The 25,517-nt window shown below is 38.7% G+C and overlaps 1 protein-coding gene across 4 annotated transcripts in view; it reads right to left on the reverse strand.

The window, feature by feature from the left end:
- Positions 1-4,012: 4,012 nt before the first annotated feature.
- Positions 4,013-25,517, reverse strand: part of PTPN21 (protein tyrosine phosphatase non-receptor type 21) — a 44,996-nt gene continuing 23,491 nt past the window's right edge. The window contains exons 10-21 of one of the 4 annotated variants that reach the window (XR_015772863.1): positions 24,807-24,886; positions 23,551-23,652; positions 23,027-23,087; positions 22,318-22,402; positions 18,707-20,172; positions 16,299-16,436; positions 13,795-14,016; positions 12,556-12,684; positions 12,012-12,246; positions 11,311-11,471; positions 10,096-10,524; positions 4,013-8,050 (exon numbers count right to left, since the gene is read on the reverse strand). Coding sequence is in view for 3 of the 4 variants with exons in the window: in XM_014249897.2 (XP_014105372.2) it covers positions 10,396-10,524; positions 11,311-11,471; positions 12,012-12,246; positions 12,556-12,684; positions 13,795-14,016; positions 16,299-16,436; positions 18,707-20,172; positions 22,318-22,402; positions 23,027-23,087; positions 23,551-23,652; positions 24,807-24,886 (2,808 nt within the window). In the remaining variant the exon portion in view is untranslated. Of the gene's footprint in view, positions 10,525-11,310; positions 11,472-12,011; positions 12,247-12,555; positions 12,685-13,794; positions 14,017-16,298; positions 16,437-18,706; positions 20,173-22,317; positions 22,403-23,026; positions 23,088-23,550; positions 23,653-24,806; positions 24,887-25,517 lie in introns of all 4 variants that reach the window. The other 3 variants (XM_088057169.1, XM_014249897.2, XM_005520206.3) reach the window with 3 other exon arrangements.

Below are 25,517 nucleotides of genomic sequence, written 5' to 3' on the forward strand. Positions count from 1 at the left end.
TTTTGTGCAACATTTATGAATAAGAGAACTCCAACATCAGCATAAGTAAAAATTAAGCCCTGGAGTTTCATTTGTAGCCCCTAAGGCAGGCAGTTCCATTGTGGTGACAGCACAGTTTCTAACCAATGAGACATTCCAGTAATGCCCTTTGGTGCATGACTGCTGCTCCTGTGTCTGCCTACCTGGGAGAGGCAGCAGCCCCAGGCCACAGACTAGGATAAGTACAAATAGCAATGCAAAAGGAATGTTAAAGAGAATACATTAAGAAAGGACTGGCAAAAGGGAAACTTACTGATTCCATATTTTTTAAAACAGTGAGACCTTTTATTAGGTAGAGCACAGGTGCAGAGTAGAGATTTAGGTGCCACTTGTTAACATTGGCCTTCAAATGTATTTTAGAGCTCCCTCAATTTTTCCACCTTTGTATCATAGCACTTGTATTTGAGACCTAAAAATTTATGCAAAGGGGAAAAAAACCACAAAATTTGAACTCAAGTCTACTTCAGAAAGCCATGGGAAAGCCCAGTATCTCACTTCAATTTTTGACCACCCAGGACCCAAGATACAAAAGTGCAGAGCACTGCAGCTGTGTGATGTCTCCAAAGCCATCAACCTTTTTTCTCTGGCACTTCACCTGCTGTTCTCAAAGCTGACACCTGGTGTATACACAGATTACAAGGAAGAGAAGAGCAACCACCGATTTTATCAAAAATAATTTCTCACTCTTTGAATACAAGCAGTCCTGTTTCCTTTAGTGAAATCTGCTTCATCCAGAAACAACCACCTTTAGTTTGTATTCCAGTAGTAAAGCAAGTGATATGCAAACAGGTGAGCAGTAGATTAGTGTGCCCTAGCCACTGCCCCAGCCTGGGTCACAGCCAGTCAAGGGATCCAGTTTTAAAACCTGTTGTGGTTTTAAAATCAAGGGATCCAGTTTTAAAACCAGGTTGTGGGCCAGCAGAAGTTGAGCACATCACAGGGATAAAGCATCACTGGGAAGGGAAAAGAAGAATCAGCAGTTACCATTGGCAGTGACCAATCAACTGAACTGTAGAGCACCCATAGCTCATCTCCATTTCAGCCACCTTAAAGAAAGCCTAAGAGGACTCCAGGCTGTAGGGCAGTTGAGGAGTAGCAAAAAGAATTGTTAATTCAAGTGAAGGGTACCAGAATTAAGGATGAAATTCCTACTGTGCATGGGACTTTGTTCTCTGTAGAAAGTCTCCAGAGTAGCTGGGTTCCTAATGGTGCCTTTTAGCTCACTCACTAAGCTAATTCTAGCTGGCAGCAAAGGGCAGGAGGTGTTCCTGACAGCCAGGTGACAAAACTTCACTTGCATTCATCTCTGAAACCACAACATTGGCCTGCAAAAAGCGTAGGCTCTCAACCCAACACCACCCTTTGGGCTGGAGGAATGCCAGACATGCCCACAAGGCACCAACACAGGCAGCTGCTCTTGCAGATTCCAGGCTTCAGCACACACAGGTTCCCCTGCAATCCTCCCAGCCCTACAGCATGGGGGGAATGAAATCAGACCTTGAGAAGGATAAGGAAAGGCTACATAAATGGAGTAGGGAGGCCTCTGAAACCTGAGAAACTCAAGCAGAGCCTCAGGCTGGCAGGCAACAGAGCTGTGCTTTCCCATCCTCGTAGAGCACAGGCAGCGTGATCTGTAGCACGAGGTGCTGAGCTCTCTGCAGTTATCCCAAGAATTCAGCAAGCCCGTAGGACTCCCCTTACAGTATCTGTGTGAGGGCTGCAGCATACCTTACATCTCACAGCAGCCAGAGACTGGTTCCAGATGAGTAACACAACTATGAGGTGACCCCAGCTCTTCCCAGTATCTATTTCTCTCACTCATAAGCACACTCACATACCAAAGAAGTGAAACAACGTGTTAAAGGCCATCAGCTCTCCTGTCAACCTGAGAATTCCTTGCAGGACCTCAGAGGTGTAGCCCCTCCAATCAGAAATTCAGCTCAGAGGCATTTGGCACCCTACTTTTCCCCCATGTTTGACACAAGTGAAACCAGAGATGACAGAGAGCACAGCTTTGAAAGCTGGCTATGAGGCTTCCCAAAAGCTGGGCCCAACCATCAAAAATAACAGTGGATTGTAAGAGAAAGATAAAGGAGCTCCTGCAGCTTTCATCTCCGTTTTCCCCTCCCCAAACACAAGCTTCCATAATGGCTACTCCCATCCCACCCTGACAGTTTTTAATCTTTATACAGGGAGTTTCAGCCTAAACATCTGTCTTTAAAGGCACTTTCTATGGCTTTCCATAGGGTGTTTTCTCCATGGCTCCTCCTCACTATTTGAGCACCTTAGAGTCTCTGTTCAATTCACACTATGGTGCAGACCTCCCCAAAGGATTCTTGGGCACATCTCCCCAGCCAACTCCTTGTTCCCGCCTTTACCTGAGGAAGCAGCTGGCAGGTGAGAGCACAGCCCTGCCATAAAAGACCCATGGTGCAGTCTCAGGCATGCTCCAGTAACAAAGCTGAGGTGCAGGTGAGTGGTAGGATGGGCCAGCCTGTGGCCAAATTTATCTTCCAAACACCAGGAAATTCAACCTGTAGTATTTGTGCAGCATTTCCAGAATGTCCATTACCCTCAGTTCTACTTATTTGTCATTATTTAAACACTGGCACTGTGCAGAGGGATAAGGCTGACCTTTTGTCCTGAAAACAGGCTCAAATGGAGTATTTTACTTCCAGCTTGATGACATATATGCACTGAAAATGCTAAACTCATCATGGCAGCCCTCCTAACACCATGTCACTAAGGATAAATTTGCTCTGACTGCAGGGAGTACATACACTCAGCAATGCTCCTTATTTTGGGTACACAGGTTTTTTGCAGTGAATCAAAGCTACTGCATCTGATACCTGTCATTTGGGTTCCTACTGCTGTTCTGCTTGAGCTAGAAACTTCTCTCATCAGCTCCCGTAAATTTCTCACATACAAAGTCCTTGGCCAGATGTGCCAAATCCAAGCATCAAGTCACATCCCTGTCAGCCAACTCTGGCTACCAGAAGTCTCTGATGGGAATTTTACAGTGGCTGGAAAATAACACCTGCAGTTTAAAGCCATTTGGATTTAGAGGAAATTTAGGGTTTTGAAAGATACCTTTGCAAATGTCCAAAACCAATAAAGATGGTAAGTGTGATCAAAACTGCTGAATGCTTTACCATGAGCCCCGGGTCTCTGGAAGTCACATTTTACTCTTCTGATTCTGAATCCATGTCAAATAAAAGATCTTCTTCTGATGAAGAATGAACATCGCACAGGACATTCCCCAGGACCTGGGAACTGATCAGACACGTACAGACATATCTATGGTATGCAACTATCTTACCTTAAGCTGATTAATGCCTTCAAACTGAGTGCACCTTTAGTCAAAAGCCTGATTGTTTCAGATGTATCTAGGTGGACAATGCTGTAGACATTTAGAAAAGACAAGGGAAATGCAATTGTCCAGTATGAAACTGGTGTCCAGTGTGCAATTCTTGTATTCACCTCAGAAAGTCTCATGCTGTACCAGGTGTGTAGAGCAAGCTGTTGCATCACCTCCCTTTTTAACTCAATGCCAGTTCTAGAATGAAAATAACTTCAGTGCTAGTTGTTGGCAGCAGCTCCAATGATAGTAAGCATACAGTCAACTGCTCCTTCTCTCACATGCTTTTGGAAAGAGTTTTCCAACTTTCAAAATTTTTTCATCCCTCCTACACTTAAATGTTAGAGGGAAACTGGCAGTTCAGTACCACAAACAGCTTTAGAAAATGCAAAAACATTGTGAAAAATTATGACAGTGCAGCAGGCACGTGATTTTCCTGCTACAAAGATGACACCAATTAGTACTTGAAAGCACAAGTTTTATATCCAATACTTGCAGTACATTAGAAGAGGGATCACACCTTTGTGAGCTGAAGGCAAAGTCCCAGACTAGGACTATACATGAACAGTAAGTTTTCAGATTTTTCCTTTAATAATGGAACAATAAAAACTCATAATTGCTTCAAATATTTATTTCCATGGCAAAAATAGACTATAATATATTCATTTCACATATATTACATTCAGTAATACAAGCTTTTCTGTCTATGAAACACAATTTATACATTGTTTTACAAACCAATTTCAGTTTTACAAGAATTAAAGCTGGTTTGATTATACATTTTTACAGTATTGGTGGCAAGAGAGCAAAAAATAGACACGTTAACCACTAGCTTAGTACTACAAAATAATACTTCATGTTTGCTACTTTTAAACAAAGTCCCATTTAAATCCTTGCATACTGGCTCAAGTGAGAACTGAGGAAAATGGAGCCAGATCCTGTGTTCCTCTGACACTAAGGACTCAATCCTACAAATTTGCTGATAGGATTTCAAACGCCCATTTGCTTTTAATGAATGAAGAGATTTCAGCAGTGTGCAGGAGTGTACATACTTGCTGATCTGCCAGGTAAAGCCTCTTAAATTTCCACCCAAGTGCTCCCAGAAAAGCCACGAAGGGGACAGATAAGTTGAGTATTTCAGAGCAATTTAAGCAAGTATCTTTGTAAAGAGCATACACACCTTGTCTGTCAGAGTTATCCAGGATTAGCAAGGTGACAGACTGGAGGAGTTTACAGGGGTTTTCTCCATCAAATTTCCTACCATTCTAAAAATTAATGGCATTTGCAATGTCTTTAAAGTATATTAAAAGAAAATCTCCTAATTTTACATAAATATTTCCAGATGGAAAAACAGCATTTAATTCCCTTTATAAAAGTTAGGCACCTTCTGAAACTGTGCTCATAAAATTAATGATTTGGTAGTTTTGATTGCTGCATATTTGAACCAAAAGAGCATTACAGTATCTACAGACGTGCTCTTTGACTTGCCACAGGCTGGATCTGTTGTAAACTCTGTTCATTAGATTCTTTACATTTGATTTCTATCTTCGTTCCCTAAGTAGAGCTGAAGAATAGACTTCAACAAAACAAACACACTGGAGGTTATTCTTCACCACTGAACACAGCATAATGTGGAAAATAGCAGAGAATAGAACCAAAGACTATTTAGCAACAGTTTTTTGAAATGCTCATTGAAGTTAACAAATTCTTTTTTTTCAGCCCATTTAGACCTTAAAGTAACATGTGATGCCAACAGAGTGCACCAAGTTAGCTGGTCCCAAGCAAGATCATACTAAGAATTTTTTTTCTTTAACTTTTCTTTTTACAGACACATTTGCAACAGCAGTTTAAGATTTTTTTTCCCCTTACCTTAGCCCAGTATTCCACTGTGTTAATGTTACCGTGTTACAAATGCTGCACTGTCACCGAACTTTTAAGTACATGGTAAGTTCCACATTTCAAGAGTATCATTGTTAGCCCAGCCTTAACTTGGTGCAACTCACACCAACTGTAAACACCTGGCTTCATTCAAAACATAGTTAGACTTTTGAAACTTCTCACCTGCATCCATTAGAAAGTATCACTGCAAAATTGCAAGTATGCCTATTCCTCCTGCATTTTGTATCTGCAAAACCAGAGACTGTGGTTTGAAAAATCTGACCTTTAATAAGTAAACAGAAATTGAGCTGACAGATTGCATTCAATACATTTGGAAAGGAAGATATGTAAAAATAACAGAGCCTCTGAAAAAATATTTGGAGTTTAAAAAATCACATTTTAAAAAGCCAGTAAAAATAACACCTATGACTACATATTCACTTACCCTACCATGCCATGAAAAACATACCATATGACTCAAACCCTACTAGCAGCTCTACTTTGGATACAAAACATTCCAAATCCTCCTCCAAATGCCTTCTGCCACTCCTCAAATCCTCACTCCCTATGTCCAAAATTTTGTACTTGCACAAGAGAATTTCTTTTGAACTCTCATCTACTTTTCCTTTGAATGCTGTACTTTCCTGTACACACATTCCTGCTGCATTCTTTTGGTTAATTCTTGTAATCTTTATTTAAATTTAAAGTAGATGTGCGTGTTCATGCTTCAAGGGCTCAAGTTTTCATTGGCAGTAAGCCTATTTTAATTCCTACAGTATCATGAAGAACTGTAGGAATTTTGCATCTTGCAGGGCTGGAATCTGACTTACCGCGACTTTGCACTATCAGAAAAAAACCCAACCCTAAACACTACAGCACTGAATTCTTAGCAACTGAAGCATTGGTTCTTTTAAATTGATAATCCGAACTATTGAAATAGAGTAATGGGTTCATTGTTTTTAAATCTAGGGATTTGGTAATGCTGTTGATATTAAAACTGAGGTCTCATTACACAGCTATGATAACCCTGCAGTTTCCAAGTTTGGTCCAGAAGACATTGAAATCTATGAGCCACTCAACTTTAACAGCTGCTCCATCACAAAATGTGCTGCAGCCATATAATATACGATGCTAGCCACGAGCAGTAGCCTCAATCTTATTAAATTTAAAGGAGCCATTTTGGAGAAAATTGCTCCAAGTGTTGCCCGCTTCAAAAGGGATACACAGGATTACAAGAGGAGCCAAACATAAAATGTCAAGAATCTTTTCCACTTTAATAAAAATTAATTTTACTTTTATTTTTTATTACTGTACTTTATTTCTTAATGTTTGTGATAACTTGGAGCAGCTTTTTTCCTCCACAGAAATACAAGAACACTGCCCTGGTCACCTGCTTTGAATTAAATGCATTTCTACATATAAACCATAGCGTCCTGCACTTTTATTGTTCACTTGTGTGAAAGGTATTCCAAGGAGAGAAATACTAAGGCATAACACCTTTCCTGCTCTTCCTCGGGGACAGCAGAAAAGGAGAGCACTGCTGTGCAGGCTGCAGAGGCTGTGCAAAACTCCCCTGTGCACCTCAGTGCTTCTCCCTCACCAAACAGAGCCAGGAGGAACCTGCAGCCTAAGGCTCACCCAGCTAAGTCAGTGACGTCTTTGTAATGGAAAGGGCTCTGGCTTAGCTTATTGGAGAAGAGGTTTTAGCCCAAGACTATGAAGATTCACTGGCCGAAAGAATCTCTCATCAGAGCAACCAAGAAAGAAATCAAATATGCAGAAGTCCTTACTACAGTTTGCATGTTCATCTCCTGTCTCTTCATATAATTTGATCCTAGAAAGCATCTTCTACCTAGTCAACAAAAGACCACCAAATCTGTCTCTTGACAGTATATAGCACCTTTATTTGTCCCTGAGAGCTCTGACATCCCTAGAGATCAGCATCATCTTTGCCATCTGCTGCAAGAATTCTTCATACAACTTTTCTTACTAAACAAACTCTGTTCAAATCTTGCATAATCATCTGATTTCATCCCCATAAAAACAGATGCATATTTGGCAAAACTGGACAGGTTTTTAGAGAAATTTTAAGTTTTTTGACAAATAAATCCACCTCCGACTCACACTGTGACTGGATTTGGACAGTGGATATTCTTACAACATCCAAAACTTCATGAAGCATACAGCACAACTACATGTAAAAATGCATCCCTTTGTAAGGCTCAGAACAAAAGTGCTAAAAATTGAATTGTCTTTTTTAAGTTAACTTAAAATCTAAACAATGGTTTAAAAAATATTTTTTTAGAGAAGGTTGTGACATTTAATTTCATTTGGTATCTAGAAGAGAAACTGCTCATTTTCAATGCTCACTCGGAGCCATATGCTTACAAACAAAAGCAATCCTATAGTGTTCAGTAGAAAAACTCACATGAAGTCAAGTTTAACAAGATCAAGTGTATTACTGCAAAAACAGACTGCTGCTGGACAGAACTGGAAGCTGAAGGGGAGGAGGTAGCAGTGTTATGCTAAAAAACACCCAAGACTGTGATTACCAGATTTGAGCACAACCACCTCTAGAAGTGAACAGAACTTATTTTAGCTAAACAGAAAAATAAGCTAAAAGACACACATTTCCTCACCCACCTCAGACAATCCCATGAATACTGGATTAAATTGCCTGTTACAACTGCTCCTTTTAATGCCTCACAGCTGATGTTCTGTCTCAGAAACTGCTGCTGGAAGTTCTGGTCGTCCATCGTGTCATTGAAACTGCATCTATCACATTATGAAGATCACAGTGCAAAGTTCAGAAATGGAAAAGGTGCAAACTACATTTTAGAGCCTGCCCTCCCATTTAAAAAGATTTCTGCAGATAGAAGCGAACTGTGGCAAAAATTAACAAAACTTCTTGTTTTTAAAACACAGCATGATACAAACAGCTAAGTATGTTTTCTTCCTTCAATACTTCTGTCAAAATAGGTATGTCGAATTGGTATGTTTGCAAGGTTTATATATAAAGAATCAGTCTTCAGTAACTGGTTTCCTCTGGACTTCCAGTTTAATATTTGGCAATTAATAATTCCTAGGCATTTTATATAAGAACAACATTTCTTTTCCCTACTCCAAAATATTCAATCTAACTGATACTGAGAGTACAACAAATCAGACTGCTTCCAAGCAGACCCGAAAGCACCAGATCAATATCATGTACCTAAAAGTAATATATTTTGTATAGAATGACATATTAGCATAATGTCATTTGGATCATGTGTTTAACTTCATGAAAGCAGCTTATTACAGAGGAAAAGTGAGGCAACCTATTTATAATTCTTAATTGGTGTTTTGGGACACAATTATTGTTTTGAAGGGGGTTTAATAGTTTCCAAACCCTTGTAAGAGCTCAGAAAAATAATTTCAGCACTAATAAACCTGACTTTTAGTTTCATTTCATTTCACTATGCAGGTGTCAAGGGAAATGTACACTTAACCATGCCTGCAGACTGGTCTATCAGAGGGTTTTTTTTAAAAAATTAAACCAGATATCTAAAAACTATAGCTCAATAGGGATTTTCAACTCAGCATCTCAAAACACTTGGAAAGGCAGCTAAAACCATGCTGTTCCCACTGAAAACCACAGATTATTTAGGGATATTGTCATTTGAGCAGCCTCAGGGGACAAAATGGAAACTGCAGTAGGCTGTACCTGCCTACTTCAGGTCCGTGCCACAGCCACTGACTCAGCCACCTACACACTACTAAATTACCCACATCTCCAGTGTTTCCCCTAAGAGCTCTTCTTCTGCAAGTTCTCAAATGTTCTTCGTTGCAACGCTGCACAGCATTAGCAAAATCTGCTCTAGCACTAACAAAATATTCTGGAGGATTCTACAGAAACTTCCAGTACTTTGCTGGCATTCTTGGCTGGGAACATTAACATTTTTTTAAGGTCATCTTTGCACTGTGTAAACCAGCAATCATAGCTGCCACACCTCCTCCATTACACTTCATACAATCATTTCCACTTCACCACTCTGCACCTTCCTACTCCCATTTTGGTTCTCTCACTTCATCAACTTAAAATGCTCTTCTTAAAATAACAGGTTAGTAATGAAACAATGTATGATTATAGTCTCTATATTTAGCTACATAAATAACAGAGCAAAAAAAAAGTGCTTAAAACATTTGCATCCACTTTGATTTCAGCCAGTAAAATCAAACTGTCCTCTAAATATATGAATAATACTGAATATGTACTTTCTCTCATTCATTTATTTCCAATAACCTTGTAGATACTTACAGTATTTTTCCCCTGCCCATTACAGGTAAACATGCCTCCTCTCAAATGAAAGTTATCAGCAGTTACCATTATCTTTCACTTGTCTGTTCTATTACATGGCACTACAACTAACTGTCAACAGCTTCCCTAGGAATTTCTGCATGATTTCTGAAAAGTTGATTCAAATATTGTCAGTCTTCGCCTCTGAAAATATTGTTATGTTTAAAAAGTTTTCTGTCGTGGTGGTTCGTTTTCTTTTTCATTTAAAAATCCCAATTATAGAAATAACTGTCCTTAAAGCAACAGCTTAAAATATCTAAGAGCTGCTAATTTTGCTAAGTAAACCAGAGGAAACCAAATGTTCATTTTAAAAAAATACAGATGTTTGTTCTAAATATAAAATTGAAAGCAGAATCAAACTGCATAAGACCTTGACATTCCCAAGGGGAAGGTTTCTGACCCCATGTGCACCTACAGATTTTAGCTTTTGCACAGTCAGTAATGATGTTTCAAAACATAATGTTAGTAAAATTGTACTATATACCTCCATTCCATAAGATACTTATTTTGCTCAGAGTAACACCACTCTAAAGAACGTGTGCGAGTACTATGGAGCAGTACAATTAAAATCATTCCTTAATGTGACTGTGGCTGAACATGGGAAGAATTCAGTCCAGCGAAGATCCTGCTGTGCAGGGACTGTTACACGGACTCGAATTTAATAGTCACATGGCAGCCCTAAATGGTAACTGTGATTCAACACGTGAACATCAGTGACAGCAGGTCTGGACAACTCTGATTTTCTTTCTGTAAAATCCTGTAGTCTCTTAGGAAGTGGCAGGGATTAGATAAGTCTAGAACTTTTGAGAAACTGAATGAGAACTCCATAGACAAAAGTGTACTGTGAAAGAGTTTGCACCATCATCATTCTCTGCTGCCTCAACATATCCAGCACTCGTGGGATGTCCAGCATCTGGAAGAAGGGAACAAAACATTAAAAGTGACTGGTGAGCAAGGAAACTGGCTTGCACTTTCAGAGCAAGACTTAGTGATCTAAAGAAGAATCAGCTGTTCTGAACTCAGCTCTGACAATTCAGTGATATGCCTGCAGTATGGACTGCACTACATCACTGATGCATAATAGTAAAGTTACCTATCTCATGGGGTATTGGTCTGCACAAATCTAGCGGCTGAAAAAGTCTGTCACAGTTTTAGGAGAGGGATGAACAATGAAAACATATGTCTGTTGAGTTTCAGTTGACATATTATATTATTAATGACCATTTTACAGCTATCCACTTCTGGCTAGAAGTTGATAGGACCGATTTTATTGTATTAAGCTACCACTTTGCCCTCTGCTGAGACTGATACTACAAATATACCACACTTAGGAACAAAATAATAACAGGTACAGAGACTGGCTACAAAGCATGTTCTTGAATATTAGCCATTCTAATTAAGGCAAGGAGAGGTAAAGTCAGGATGAAATCCTGAAATATGCTCTGTGGCCTAAGGCATACCTTGCTCCACTCAATGACTCAACATCTTAGGGAGTCAAGAGTCCAAATGAGCATTCCAGTGCCTGATGTGCATGTGGGCAGCTCTAGGAGATTATTAAGTTCTGCTGAATTCCCAAGAGCCAGCTGTAAGGCCTCTCCCAGCGGCTGCTCAGATGAACAGCCATAACATATTTTAGGCAGGTTATTCACTCCTCTATTACCTAACATTATGTAAAGCACAAGAAAGCCAAAGAGCTCACCTCATTGTGTTCCAAGCACGCGATCATGATCTCTGCCAGTATGACCACTCCCGTCCGGCCCACGCCCGCGCTGCAGTGCACCAGGAGGGGAGGATTGGAGCTTTTAGGGTCTGCTGTGCTGTTCGTATGGCGCCGCACCGACTGTATCTCCTCCAGGTACGCTGTGAAGTTCAACAAGGTAAGAATAATTAAGCTGGGAGATAAAGCCCCTTAATAATTGACATGCCACAGAAAAATGATACGTTGTATAAATCACAACTCATACCCCAACCACAGCAATACAGATCTATAAGGATCTTCTAACCTTCGTAAGGATTTCCTTGCCTTGTCCCTCTGTTCCTACTAAACACAGCTTTTGGCCATCTTGCTGCTGCTGCAACATACTCAAATGTGCAGTATGGGGTGCAATTATGTTTTATTCTATATTGACTTCTGGTAAATTATTCACTTTAGACAGGAGGAGTCACTTTAATAAACTGTCAGTTATATTCCTGCAATATATATATTCCTATTGCATAATATATTGCAGTATATTCCTGCAAAATTTAATTCAGTATCTCTTGCTGGTGTGAAGAAACCTTTTACAATGGAATGCTTGGCATACTTGTCAAAAGTTACTTCATATATAGCAGCCATTTTAATAGGTATTAAAAAAACACCACAAACCACTCCCCATAACAAAACTATTAAATACAACTTACATAAAAATCCCTTTAAATCTTCTGGACAGCCATGCTCTGGCCAGTCAGTATACTGCAGATGCCAAACCGTCCTCTCCTGTCCTGTGAGAAGATGTTTAATCTTCAAACCTGTAGTTGCATAGCAGCCTGAGTCGGTACGGAACCGTGTGGTAATCTTAAATCTTCCATATGTCACAGTGTTGTGTCTTGAACCAAGGCGTGGCCAGTATCTGAAGCTTTTCTCTCTCCCACTTTCCTTAAAAGTAGAACACTCGCTTAACAAGAAACTTAAGAACATTCATACAACTAATGTTCCTGTAGTAACAACTCCATCTCTCCTCTACTTCGTACTAGCGAGTTACGGCCTCTTACTGAGAAAAACAACTTTCCAGCAAGAAGAGTTTCCAAATTCACTTTTCTGCCAAAGAAATCAAGACAGAAAGGGGTCACTAGAAACTTATCTATGATCAGTCTATTCATTGGAGCAAAGATCCCCTTACTCTAACAGACTATTAAAAAAAAAATCATTGCAGAATTTCTGGGAGAAACCTAAATTTATACTCACTTCCTCTGCCGTCACCATAGCTATGATCGCAATCCCTTGCTCCCAGATCATCTGCCAGAAATCCTGACATGTATTTTGCAAAGGGCCCTGCGTGGCAATGTAATCCCACTCTATGCCGCCAACAGAGATCTGTAAAAAGAAAGATATTAGATTAGTAATTACTGAAAACCCTCTCCCCAGTTCTAACATTAGCCATTTGAAGATGCACAAAATGAAAAAGAACTGCAACTCCACAGAAGTAGGAGCCCATTGTGAACTATATCTGCCCCATTTTTTTAGCTGCATCTTGTCACTTTAGATGCAGAAGAGACACAGTTTTGTAAGTACATAGCTAAATATATGTATTTTATACCAAAAGCATTATGTAAAATTGAGAAAACTAAATTGTATTTCTCTTTTGTGAATTTAAGGTATTTTAGCTTATTTCCTGCAAAAATATTATCTTGCTTGAGAAGGATCAACATCTGTGAATGAAGAAGAGAAACCATGATGCTATGTCGGTATACAAACAGATTTATTAAAAACAGACAGCAACACAACTACAAGTGCTACTTTGACAATTTCAACTCTTTTCAGAAAAAGCATGAAGCCAACTGTGGCTGCATTTAGTGCAGATAAATGTAAAGAAAAATTAATGAACTTCCTTCCAGGTTCTTGAAGTCACACTTCTAATTCTTTTAAACTGAACTTAAAGAGTTAAGGATGAGGAAAAAGGGCACCTGAAGATTTTGAAAAAGCCCATTTCCCCCTAGCTCTGGCAGTTCCTCTAACCATCCAAAAAAGCTTAAGTTAGGAGCTAGCTTACTGCTCACTGTATATACAGTCTGAGAGTACAGAAAAAGAAAAAACAATGATTGTTAATGCAGCTCCAAAATATCATAGTCATTGCAGAAGATCCCAATTTGTTTTAAACATATTTGCCTCCTTAGCTCTGGGAAGAATGGACATGACATCTGTTAACGGCAATCCCCAGAGAGGGAACACAGAAAGGAGACAGTAGCTCAAATCAACACAGAAGCAAAATGCAGAAGATCCCTCCAATAATTAACCTTCCATTATTCTAGATGACTAGGAAAACAGGTTCCTGCCTTCCCCAGAGAAACCTCTGGAGAAGAAAAGAAAGAGAGAGAGAGATATGGAGGTATTGTCTCTCATTTTACCAAACCAAAATTGATGGCCAAATGCATTTTTAGTTACCACATGAACTGTGAAATTTTTCTCCAAGAGTATTTCGCTCACCTTGATATGAGATGCATTGATGTAACCCGTGTTATTTTCTTTGGTTGGGACCAGCTCTACCCTGGTATCATCATAAGGAAGGACATCCTGGAACCGGTTTCTCTCAGCATTTTCAGGCAGCCGAGCAATTGAGCACTCGCCATCTATCAGCCTTTTCTTCTGAATGCGCTCGTATTCAGTGAACACCATCCCCTGCTCCAGCCGCTGCTCCAGAATTCTACACTGCAAGGCAGAACACAGCCAGCCATACAGAGTCACATCCTGAGGTGAGTCTATTTTTAAACAGAGAGTTCATGAAGGATAAAACACAGTTACTTTCTTCTCCTACATACTTCTCCAATGCTTTTCCAGCTATTAATGTTTCCACAAACATACCAGAATAAATTAGAGGCAACCCTAACCAGCAGGAATTTTGCTCAAGTGAAAACTAAGCAGCCTTCACTAGGTCACAAAGACTTACGTGGACACTGCTGGTAAAGGAGAAATTACTTCATAGTTTCTGTAAAGACAGCCCAGCTCGGGAGAAAAAAACTGGCCAACCAGACAGCTATGCCATACTGCATACTTCTTCAAATACCTTTGATCCACCTACTCAATATAGCAGCTAGATGACATCATTTGAAAGGTCTCCATTAACCTTAAAATAATAAAAAAACCCCACAAACTTAGTTGTTTGGATGGAGAAAAACTAAATTTTGCTTACAGCAGGAAAGCTGCCTCAGAAACTTGCTGCAGTTAAAGTATAAACACAGAATTTTTTCTAATAATATAATTCAATCTTTTTTATTTAATAAACTGCTCCCTCCTCCCCTTTATTATTTTGAAACCAAGTTGCTTTTAAATCAAAAGACACTTCTGGAATGTCCACATCTCTTTGCCAACAATAAGGAGGAATAATATGTAAGATTTCAGCCAGAAAATTTCATCTATGTCACATGTCCCCAGATTCTTACAGCAACTGCTCTGTGGTATCAGGTCATAGAAGTGTCTTATATCAAGTAAGTATGCCAAAAGTTGCAGAGGAAGGTGTAAACTCCCATCATATGCAATTTGCACAACAATAAATCAACTGTACAAACTCTTTCATTATCTTTAGGATAAATTCACATATTTCAACTGATAATAACATGAAGCTGAGCAATGAAACAGGCACTGAATCAACACTAAACTTATCTTCTGAAATACCTGCACTCTGGACTTCCTTTCATGTCACATGTCTACTTTGCATTGCCTATTCTCAACTGTTTTAGGAATTACTCCCATTTCACGGTATTCATTCTACCTCTATGTGACTGCCTGAAGAGAAAGTGTAGTGACATGACTTTGTCATGACTTTATGGTTTCTTCCTTGCCACAATGCTTTGGGCAGAGCTAGCTGAATACCAACACAGCTGAATCCAGTAAAGATCAACCCAGAGAGAGGTGATGGCTCTAGGTAAAAGGAAATAACCAGCACAGGTACTAAACCTGTATCTCAGTAACACAATTTTGTCCCTTAGCATCTTAAGCTATGTATACATAGTTTAACACAATTTTTACTGAGTGATTTGCAATTAATTTTCTTGGTCTGTTCATTTAAAGTGCAGCTGGTGAGAGCAGGACTATTCCTTCATGTTCTAATCCCTAGATTAGATCCCTAGTGACTAGAAACAAAATTGAGCTAGAGAGGATCTGCAGCTGAGGATGCTCAGAATTGGATTCTATAGAGACCACTGGCTGCAGAATGGGAAATAATCACTGTAGAATTTGGTGCATCTAGCTGCTACCTGGTCACATGTGTGATGGCAGCACTGTGCTTCATAGCCCATCACAGCCTGAATATTGTATTTCACTTTCCTGCACTTCTTTAATGATACATGAGACAGGCTGAAGCAGATTTACTGGTGTTTTTTATCCTGACACAAGCTGATGGAGTCTTATATTTCTCAAAGAATGATCCTCAAATTCTAGAATCTAATGTCCTCTCATTGATCTGACATCTTTTACTGAGTTTAAAATTTCAGCAGATCAAACAAGTTCCATCTACATTTTATGGGTTCTACCTGAAGAAAAAAGATAAATACAATCTGCACAAGTTGTATTCTAGGGATACAATTTAACTGCAAAACTTACTTTGAACACCATATGAATTACTAATAATTGCAAATAAAATCAATCTCACACTCAGAATTTTAAGTTTCACACTTTTTCACTCTGGAAAACCCAAAATGAAGAAAGAAAACAGGATGACTTGCACAAAAATGTATCAGTAAGTACTAGTTAATTTGCTTCCTGTATGTTCACAGGGGAAGCTACAACTGAATCACTGTCATCTTGAAGAAAAATCTGAGTTACCCAATACTTCTAGCAATGACTTTTCAATCAGGAATCTTTTTATTTTGTTTCTATTCTCAGCATTTGAGTTGCCTTAATATGAAGCATTTTACAATAAAATGTACCATTGATAATCATGTAATTTTGAAAAATTGCTAGTGTAAATCAAGCATTAAAAAACTTCAACATACTCGTTCATCATTAGTTGCTCTTGTTGATTCTTCCTTCCCCTCATCTGGCAGAGGCATTCTCGTCAATGCCAGTCCATTTAGGGCTGCTAGCTTCAGAGGCCCCATTTTTTTTGCATCGTTTTTATTCTTTTTCATACCCTGCAAAAGAAAAGCTAAAACTTGTAAATATTCTTAAATATCTGATGCAGTTATAAAGCAGAAACCAGATGAGTTCAGCTAAGCAAAAGATACTTCTCTGGCCCCTTCTGTGAACAGCTCTGACCTTTTTCTTTGATAAGCACTGAGAGATTAGGGTGGTGGGACTGCATTCCTACAAGGACACAACACAAGTCTGTCTTCATTCCAAACAGGTTAATGAAACTGCATGAGAATGACAAATATTGTTCTCTACAAAGCTCATGACTGAGAGTGTGAGGTAGCAACTTTGGATAATTAACATTCTTGAACAAACCTGGGATCACTTCCCAAACCCAAAAATACATAAAAATTATTCCTTACTAGACTATTTAGTTTGCAGGCACTTTTCTTCCCTGCAGTCAGGCAATGACCATATACCTTTAAGATACTTGGATATAGTTAAGTGTTTTACTAAGTTTGCAACAAACTTGACACACAAAACACAAATACAAAACTGCAGACAGATTTGAGTCCTGGACTAGGCCATGAATCTAAATTACGGAATTACCATCCATTATTTGAGGAAAAATATCAAAGGGGGATTTATATGAAAGAATAAATTCAAATTATTCTTTTAAAAAGGGTAAGAGGAAACTTCATCATTCCTGCCAGTGCTTAGCTTAATTGTTAACAAAAATACACTGAAAATATGAGCACATATACGGCCTGATGATAATCAATGCTTTCAAAAGTTAAATGGAGGTAAGAAACAGGAAAACAAAGCTAAGAGGACGAGACTGCTTTTAAAAGTGAAGTGAACACAAACACAACAATAAAAGTTCATTGAAAAGCAAAATGTGCAAGCATTGGTAGGGGCCAGCTTTGTAACTAGGATATTCATCTCAATTATGAATACAGGAAAGTAATGTTCTGTGTTACACAACAACACTCTTAAATGTTTCTGAACTAGAAACTATGTTACAAACACTTTCAATGAAAAAGTTTAAATATTAATTTAATTTAAAGGTTGATGGGAACATGTCATAACTACATAACTGTCAGAAGGAAAAGCAGGGTATGATTTTGCTAGACACACTACTGTCTGAAAATGTACCTTTTAGAGAATAAATACTAAGTAACTATCTAAATGTGAACACAAGTAGGAAGGTATCCCTTTTTTCCCCCTATATCCACATTAAGAAAACAGGAGAAAGAAGATGTAGAAAAACATACACAATTATAAAATGAATTTGAGCGGATGGAGGTTGATTTCATTCATTCAGCTCCATATATAGCACATCTGACAGACAAAAACTTGTGAGAATAGTAACTATTTCAATACATAGCTTTTGCATGGGTTAGTTTTTTTGCAGTATCTGCTGCTAACATTGCAGTACAAGTTGTATAGCATCTTCCCTGCAGTCCAATTTGTGCAGAAAACTATTGGACACTATCTCAGGTATCAGTTGATTTTAAAAGGCAAAATAATAAAAACATGGTCTTCCACTATTAGCACCTGAAATCTGCCACAAACTACATAAAACTGAACAAAAGTTTAAAGCAAAGTGGGCACTGAAGAGTGCCAGTGGAATGGTGCAATCCACACAGACCTTGGTGTTTCTGTGAGGTGGGAATTACGGGAAAGGTGAAACTTGCAGTTTTTCACTATTTACGGTGTCCTAAGATTGGAGGAGGAGAAAGAGATATGTCAAGCAAGAAATATCTTCAGTGAGATAAAAACTGCTTGAAGAGAAGGCAAAAGGGAAATGATATGAAAAAGGGAAGGCATGAAGTAAAGAAGAGAATGAAAGAATTTATTCCTTAAGGTGTCAGGTTCCTTCTTAGGTCAGAAGAAGCAGGCAACTTTTTTAAAAAGTAAACATTTTTGTCTACATATCATTTTTCAGCGAGAAGAAGATGAGACAGATGAATGGAAAGAGTTGCTTCTGCTTCAGATAAGAAGTAGGGCAGAATGGGGATCTAGAACTGATTTTAAATTCACTCCTTCTAAAGTTTCTGGCCAGGTTAGGTTTTCAGACGGAGACTGTACATTTGGATTTGTGTGGGTAGACTAAGCAAACAGAATTCAGACATGGCAGAGAAGGGGATAAAAGACAGCTAAGCAAAGTTAACCAGGGCAACATAGAAATGTAAAGGTCAAGCTTAAGGTAGCTTTTAATTCATACATTTTAAAAGCATCTCAGGCTGATTAAAAGAACTCCAAACCTCAAACAAAAACAACAATCAACTGCTACAGACAACCCAAAACAAGACAAATAGTATCCACTTACACCTAGAGGGGGAAGGCCTTCCACAATATTCTTCTTCCCAGACAAAAGATCGGACACGGGTCTCTTCTTTACTGAATCTTTCCTTACTCTGTATCTCCCTGATGTTGTAAGATCAGATTCTGACATAGATGGAGTAAGCAGTCCTTCCCCTCTTCTCTGTGCCTGGCTTTCTACTAGTAAATGAACAGGGCTCATATCTTTCATTCTCTTTTCTGCCTCTGTGATATGTAATTTAGGCTCAAGAATGTGCAAAGGGCCAGCAGATGAAGCAACAGAGCTGTAAGGGTAGTTTAGTACTGAATCATGAGAATAACTTCCCATAACAGATGAAAGTCGGGTTTGATCTTCAGGGAGAGGAGAAAGACTTGTACTGGCCTTATTCTCTTCTTCAAATTCTTCTTCTTCCTCACTACTGTGAATCAGCATAGTGGCATCTGAAAGGGTTTTCTTGTGATCACAGTTCATACTTTCTTCTTGCTCACCTTCCTTTTGCTTCGTTCTCTCCATCAGAATGTTGGGCTGTGACCCTTCTGAGATAACTCTTGGAAGAGCCACATCTGCTGCAGAAGCTGACATGGTCCTCTCTTTAATTCTTATTCCTTCAAAGCTGGGAGTCAAGCCTGCTATTTCAATACTGTTCCTTTTCTGCAGCTGAGCATGGCGTGCCGATGTTAGAGGTTCACTGACCTCCTGAAGAGAATGTGCCACAGGCAGGCTGTCTTCCTGAAATGTCTGGACAGAATGGTGCACTCGCCTTGTGATAAGATCTGGGTTGCTGCTGCTGATGTAGATGTGTCGTGAAAGGTCTGGAGTACTATTTGCAGGTCTTGGGTACGGGTATGGGGGAGGTGGGCGATAGACTTGAGTCTTCATTATGTTCGGTGCTGGGTAATCCTGAGACTGGAGCTGCGCATTTGTCAACTCGGGCACACTGACTGCCCCAACAACTGGGCGCTTTTCAGTAGGATAGGGATAGGGGCATTGGCTGTGGAAGCTGTAGTTCAGGTTAAATGGATAATGGTTAGACTGTGGGGCAGCAAAGTGGGCGTGCTCTCGAATTTCAGGCTGACTGTAAACTAAGGCATCAGGCCTGCTGTAAGCATATGAGTTGCTGATGTTAAGATTTCTCATTGAATGACTCTGCCTGTCTGTGTGCACCATGCCCCTGTTGAGCTGTCTCATCACAGTCTCATAGTCTGGCGTGGGACGATAAGAAGGCGGTATTAGTGCACTATGTCTGTGTGATGGGACATAATCAGTTCTGAGGACATCACTTCCAGTAATGCTCGGGTTAGAGGACATGGGGGATGGCTGCAAGTAATGCTGTGGATTGTTCAAGGAGTTTGTGCTGTGTGCACTATAGACACTCCCATTGCGGATCCGACCACTGTAGTCATGAGGGGTTCTATCCAAGCTAGTCTGAGAGTGACAGTAGTATCCATTCTGATTGCTCACAAAGAGGTTATCTGAAAGTAAAGTTTAAGAACAGTCTTTATGGCCAGGACATCAAACAAAGTTATCCTCTATTAAGATGTAGCTAAGGCAATGTTTGAGATTTTCAAAACCTGTTATTCTTAGCTATGTATTGAAATGGGAGGGAAAAAAACCCCAAACCAAAATCCCAGCTTTTCTGTTGTTGTTGATACCCAAGGTATATACACCAGAATAAAGTATTACATTTATTTCAGCCATGCAAATCCCCATGGGAAAACACCATTCTGTTTAGGATAGGTTTCTTAAGTTTCAGTCCAAGATAAACAAAATCCGTATCAGTCTTAAACCACACTGCTGAAAAAATGAGTGTCTACATTAGGATTTGCACTAATGTAATCAATTTGAACAGCAAAAAAAGAAAGAAAAAAAACTCAATTAAAAAAAAATACCACCAGAAACCTAAAAACAGCTTCATAACAAGAAAACAAAAACCCTTGCTCTTCTCTCTTCTACTCCTTCAGGATGTATGTATATATAGTACCATAAGACCTCAAAAAAAAATCAAATTAATTTTTCTCCAGAAATTTTGGAGGCAGTTTAAGCTACCACCATATATTATTCACACACATATATATACCTACAGTGTAAAGAAAATGATCTAACAGTTTATCCAAGACAAATTTAATCATTTTAATTACTACTTCATTGGATGTACAAATTGCTAGTTTCCAGAGGAGAACAATTCAGTCATTGCTGTAAATGCCTTCATGATTTAACTGTTTGGGTTTGCCAAAATAATTGCCACATTTATGTTAACGAATTTGCTGGCAATCAAAAATTGTTTTATGAAAAACATGTTCAAAAACAGGACACATGTAACAGCAAATACCTAGCAATATTTGCCATGCTTAACTGCAAAGAATGACTTGCATTCTTAATGTAGCTGAACACCTGTAGTTCATTCAGACCTGTGTAACTGTTTTGATAGAAAATTTGCTTATTCCCTTCCCAGTGAGCTGGCTTTTTAGAATACTATTTATCCAGCAGATTTTTAGGTCTGGAAAGGTCCTATAAAATTTGAGGAGACTTTTCAAAAGATTAGATTCAGCCCTTCAGGGCAGCAACTTTGTTAATTAAAGACACAAAGTGTAACAATCAAAATAATGAGAGTAAGCAGACATGACTCTGCTGTAAACTGCTAAGATGAGTAGTTTACATTGCTTGAGAATATTAGTTAGGGTTTGCTTGGGTTTTTTTCTTTCTTTGTTTCAAACAAATATATACTAAGTCCACAACCTGCAAACTTCTTTAGCCTTTGAATTCCTCAACACCTTGTAGTGTAGCAAACTTAGAAAAATATCTCTCTTCCTGCATTCAGGGTTTAATTTTTTTTTAATATTTGAGTTGTGTGAATTGTCTTGGGGCAATCTCTTTGCAGCTATTAAGACCAACATTGACAAGGATCTCACAATGCCGTAACATACCAGTTTGATACATGAACCAAAAAAAGTGATACCCTAAACTCACAAAAGACACCTCAGTCTGCAATTGCTGTACATGCTACCCTAACTTGAACTGCTCATCTCCCATAGGAGAGGATATGGAGGAGGAACAGTGGAGGAAACTGGGGTTGTTTAGGTTGGAGAAAAAAAGGCTCAGGGAGAACCTTACTCCTCTCTCCAGCTATCTGAAGGAAGGTTGCAGTGAGGTGTGTTTGTGTCCTCCCAGGCAGGACAAGAGGGAATGGCCTCAAGTTGCACCAAGGGAGGTCTAGGTTGGCAGTTAAGAAATTTCTTCTTGGAAAGAATGATGAACATTGGAATGGGCTTATCCATGGAAGTGGTGGAGTCACCATCCCTGGAGGCATTTAACAGACATGTAGATGTGGCACCTGGGGACATGGTTTAGGTGATGCATTTGACAGTGCTTGACAGTGTTGATGGTTGGACTTGATAATCCTAAAGGTCTTTTCCAACCTAAACAATTTTGTGATTCCATGACTGTAATTCACATTAGCCTATGTGTCTTGAGGAGCATCAAGCACTTCAATGACTGTTCTAGTACAAACCTACCCCATGTTCACCTATTAATTTATTCAGCTATAGCTAAAGTAACTACAAATTATAGTTTTTACCTTCTAAAATTGTGTAGTGTGGCCATGGATTTAATGAACTTACCTTGGGAAGATGCATATGGTTCATTATAATGACCATTGTAATGCAGCTGAGGTGGTGGAGGCATCATATAAGGCTGAGGCTTGGGCTAAGAAAGCAAACATCTTACTGTTACTTAAAAACTGATTATTCATTTTAAAAATAATTATTGAAGTTTTTTTTAATACATAATGTATACCATTATATATATATATATATATGTGTGTGTGTATGTGTATATATATGTACAATATTATACATACTATATATAATTCTATACACATAGTAATAATATGCATTATATATTAGAATGTGTATAATATTACAAATAAACACATACAAAGCCTTAGTCTTAAACCATTTCTCTAAATCTGCAATGTAAGTTTCTCCTTTGAGGTTGTACAAAAAATAATTAAAAAAACAGGGAAAAAAACTTGAAATCACACTCCACTAACCCAAGACTGTATCTCATCATCTGACAGCTAGGAGAGTCTCCTAGAGACAGCGTTCAAACTGAAAACAGACATGTTTAAAATATTTTTCACTGCTATTGTTTTAATTCCACTATTTAGATATTACATAGCAGCTCATCCTACAAGTCAGAAACAGTTCCTCACATACTAAACTCATCTCTTTCACTGCTCATTTCATTTCACTGAAGGGAAATAATATTTGATTCAAAGTCAAATTAATTCCATAAAAATGCAAACATAAATCTATTTGCTTTCCTTACCATGGACATCCTGGATGAGGATCGTCTTCTAACAGGATTCACTGTAACAGGCTGAGTTTGTCTACAGAAGAAGTTTAATGGTAAGAAATTATTCTTAACAACAGCAAGACCTATTTCAAACATCAGAAAGCACTTTCAAGTTCAATTAAAAATCAGTTTACATTTCCAGGAGCCAGACCTGTGTTAGTCCTCCACAAGAGTCTCAAAAGCAGAGCTCTGTGCATTAGGCACCACCACAAAACAAAAACCAAAAACCCAAGATCAAAATACCTCAGTTAATATCCTGTTCTACAAGTTTCCTTTTCAGACATAAAACTGTATGGGGACTAACGTTACAGATGTTGAATTTTCATAATTTGTTGGATTGGCTCCAGGACATAAAGTTCAGAAGTCTTAAGGTCCTTTTTCCCCCCACCCTACACTGCACCCGTGCTCTGCATCTCGTAGCAAGACAGGTCAAAAGACAGCATGATACAAATGCAGGAACTGCTGTTTTGTAGTGAGAAAGATCTTTTTAAGCTCACCCTTTGGGAAGTGAAGGACGAGAAAGGATTGGAAAGCGTGGAAGGGAAAGAATGAGGGAAGATTTCTGAGAGCCCTCCTCAGGTGGAGAGTCCAAGGAGTCTCTAAAGACAAGGTATGTACAGATTTAGAAAAAAAAAAACCTGAAGTTGATACAGTCATGCATAAGATAGTTTTCAGCTGCAGGACCAGATGACAAGAAATCTTAAGAGTAGAGACAATCAGTAAAGTTTTTTTGAGGACTTAACCTCATGTAAAACCATGCTGTGGTGAAACAATTACAGTAAGTAATCCTAGAGACTGACAAATAAAACTACAGATCTGATATTATTTAGAGAGAAATGCTCAATTCCCATAAATGCACTACTTCTACCAATGCTTCTTATCACTCTCCAAAGACAGACAAGTTTACAAGCTTAGAGGTATGAGGTTTACTCTATTTCAAATTTATCTTACTTCTCAAATAAGCTAGCACTAAACACACTTATGAGTCACCTGTAGCACAAAACAGTTGGTTACCTTTCCACTGGCCTCAGCAGATATCAAACATCTATTGTCCCATGTATGAAGAGAAATTAAACATATGGGCATCATGCTTTTCCAATGATAGATTATTCACTGTGTCTAATTCTTTGTTCTTTGGCTGAAGAAACTTAACTGAAGGAAAGCTGTTCCAGTAAAGTACCTCAAATTCCAGCCACTGATTTACAAGTTGGAGACCAGCCCATTTAAATTTAATTTGATGAATTGTATTAAATTTACTTTGCACTGGTGCTACTTGAGCTATACAGATTCCATGGATATCTGAAGAACCACATACCTCTTAGCTGTCAATCCAGCACATTTCAGGAGTGCTTCACATACACTGCCCGCCCTTTTAAAGCCTCTAGTGTCCTTTGAGAGCAGTTCACCCAAACACAGGCCAAAACCCTGGTGCTTCCAGGAGCTTACAAGCACTAGCAATATTAGACCCCAAAACAACTGAAGTCTCTCACAGAACTGTGATTCAGAAATGAAGGCCAAGCATTATTACTTATGGTAAGATTTCAGCACTTAATATTGTCCTCTGTTATAAAGCAGGGTGTATTTAAAAAATAGGTGGTAAGTATTTTCGCAAAATGATTAAGAAAATGAGCCCAAGTCATTAATTATAACCATCTAAAAAGGACAGTAAAGACTTTACAGAGGAAGTCCAAGATTTCACTTCCCAATTGAAGCAGCAAGGGCACCAAGAGTTCTGCTACTGTATTCTACTTACAGGCTGCATTTATTTAGTCTGTAAAATTTGTGTCTAGCCACACACATCCTCCACACATATTTTGCTGTTTCCATATCTTCCTGCCAAAAAAAAACCAAACCAACATTTGCATAAAGTCAAACATTCATACCCTTCACTTGCTTTCAGACAAGCCACTGAAAATTTAAGATTAAATTACCATTGACCAATTAAATTTTAATGTAACTTCATTAATGTCACCGGGTTTTCCCTAAAACTCTACTTTGCAGACCCAAATATACACTCTAGCCTAACAATTTTCTTAGTCTCCTGAAATTTGAAAGTAGAAGCCTTTTGCTCAAGACACTTATGAGCTGTAATACTAACAGAATTTATAGTCAAGATTGCCATAAGATTGTCAACAGCTGCCTTTTGACAAAAGCAAGTGGTAGATGCTGAATAAAATTAATTCTGCAAGGAATGCCAAGGCCCATTCCAGCAAAGCTCTAAGGCTATATTTATCTTTAATTCTGATTCTGATCTGCCACTGATTCAAGTCAAAAAAAATGCTAGAAATTTTACTGGAATGGATAAAATCTTTATGACCACATAACCAAACACTTCAATCTACTCAACAGAAAAGGTCCAATTTTTAATGCCTTCCCATAGAAAGCTGGCTAAAGACAATGTTACTACATTTTACTCACTTATACAGTTCAAAGCTGCTAAATATATAGATAGTAAGCTTTAACC

The sequence above is a fragment of the Pseudopodoces humilis genome, chromosome 7 (assembly GCF_049639895.1).
Source record: "Pseudopodoces humilis isolate 2021_Gansu_Grassland_sample_001 chromosome 7, ASM4963989v1, whole genome shotgun sequence".
NCBI classification, from domain to species: Eukaryota; Metazoa; Chordata; class Aves; order Passeriformes; family Paridae; genus Pseudopodoces; species Pseudopodoces humilis.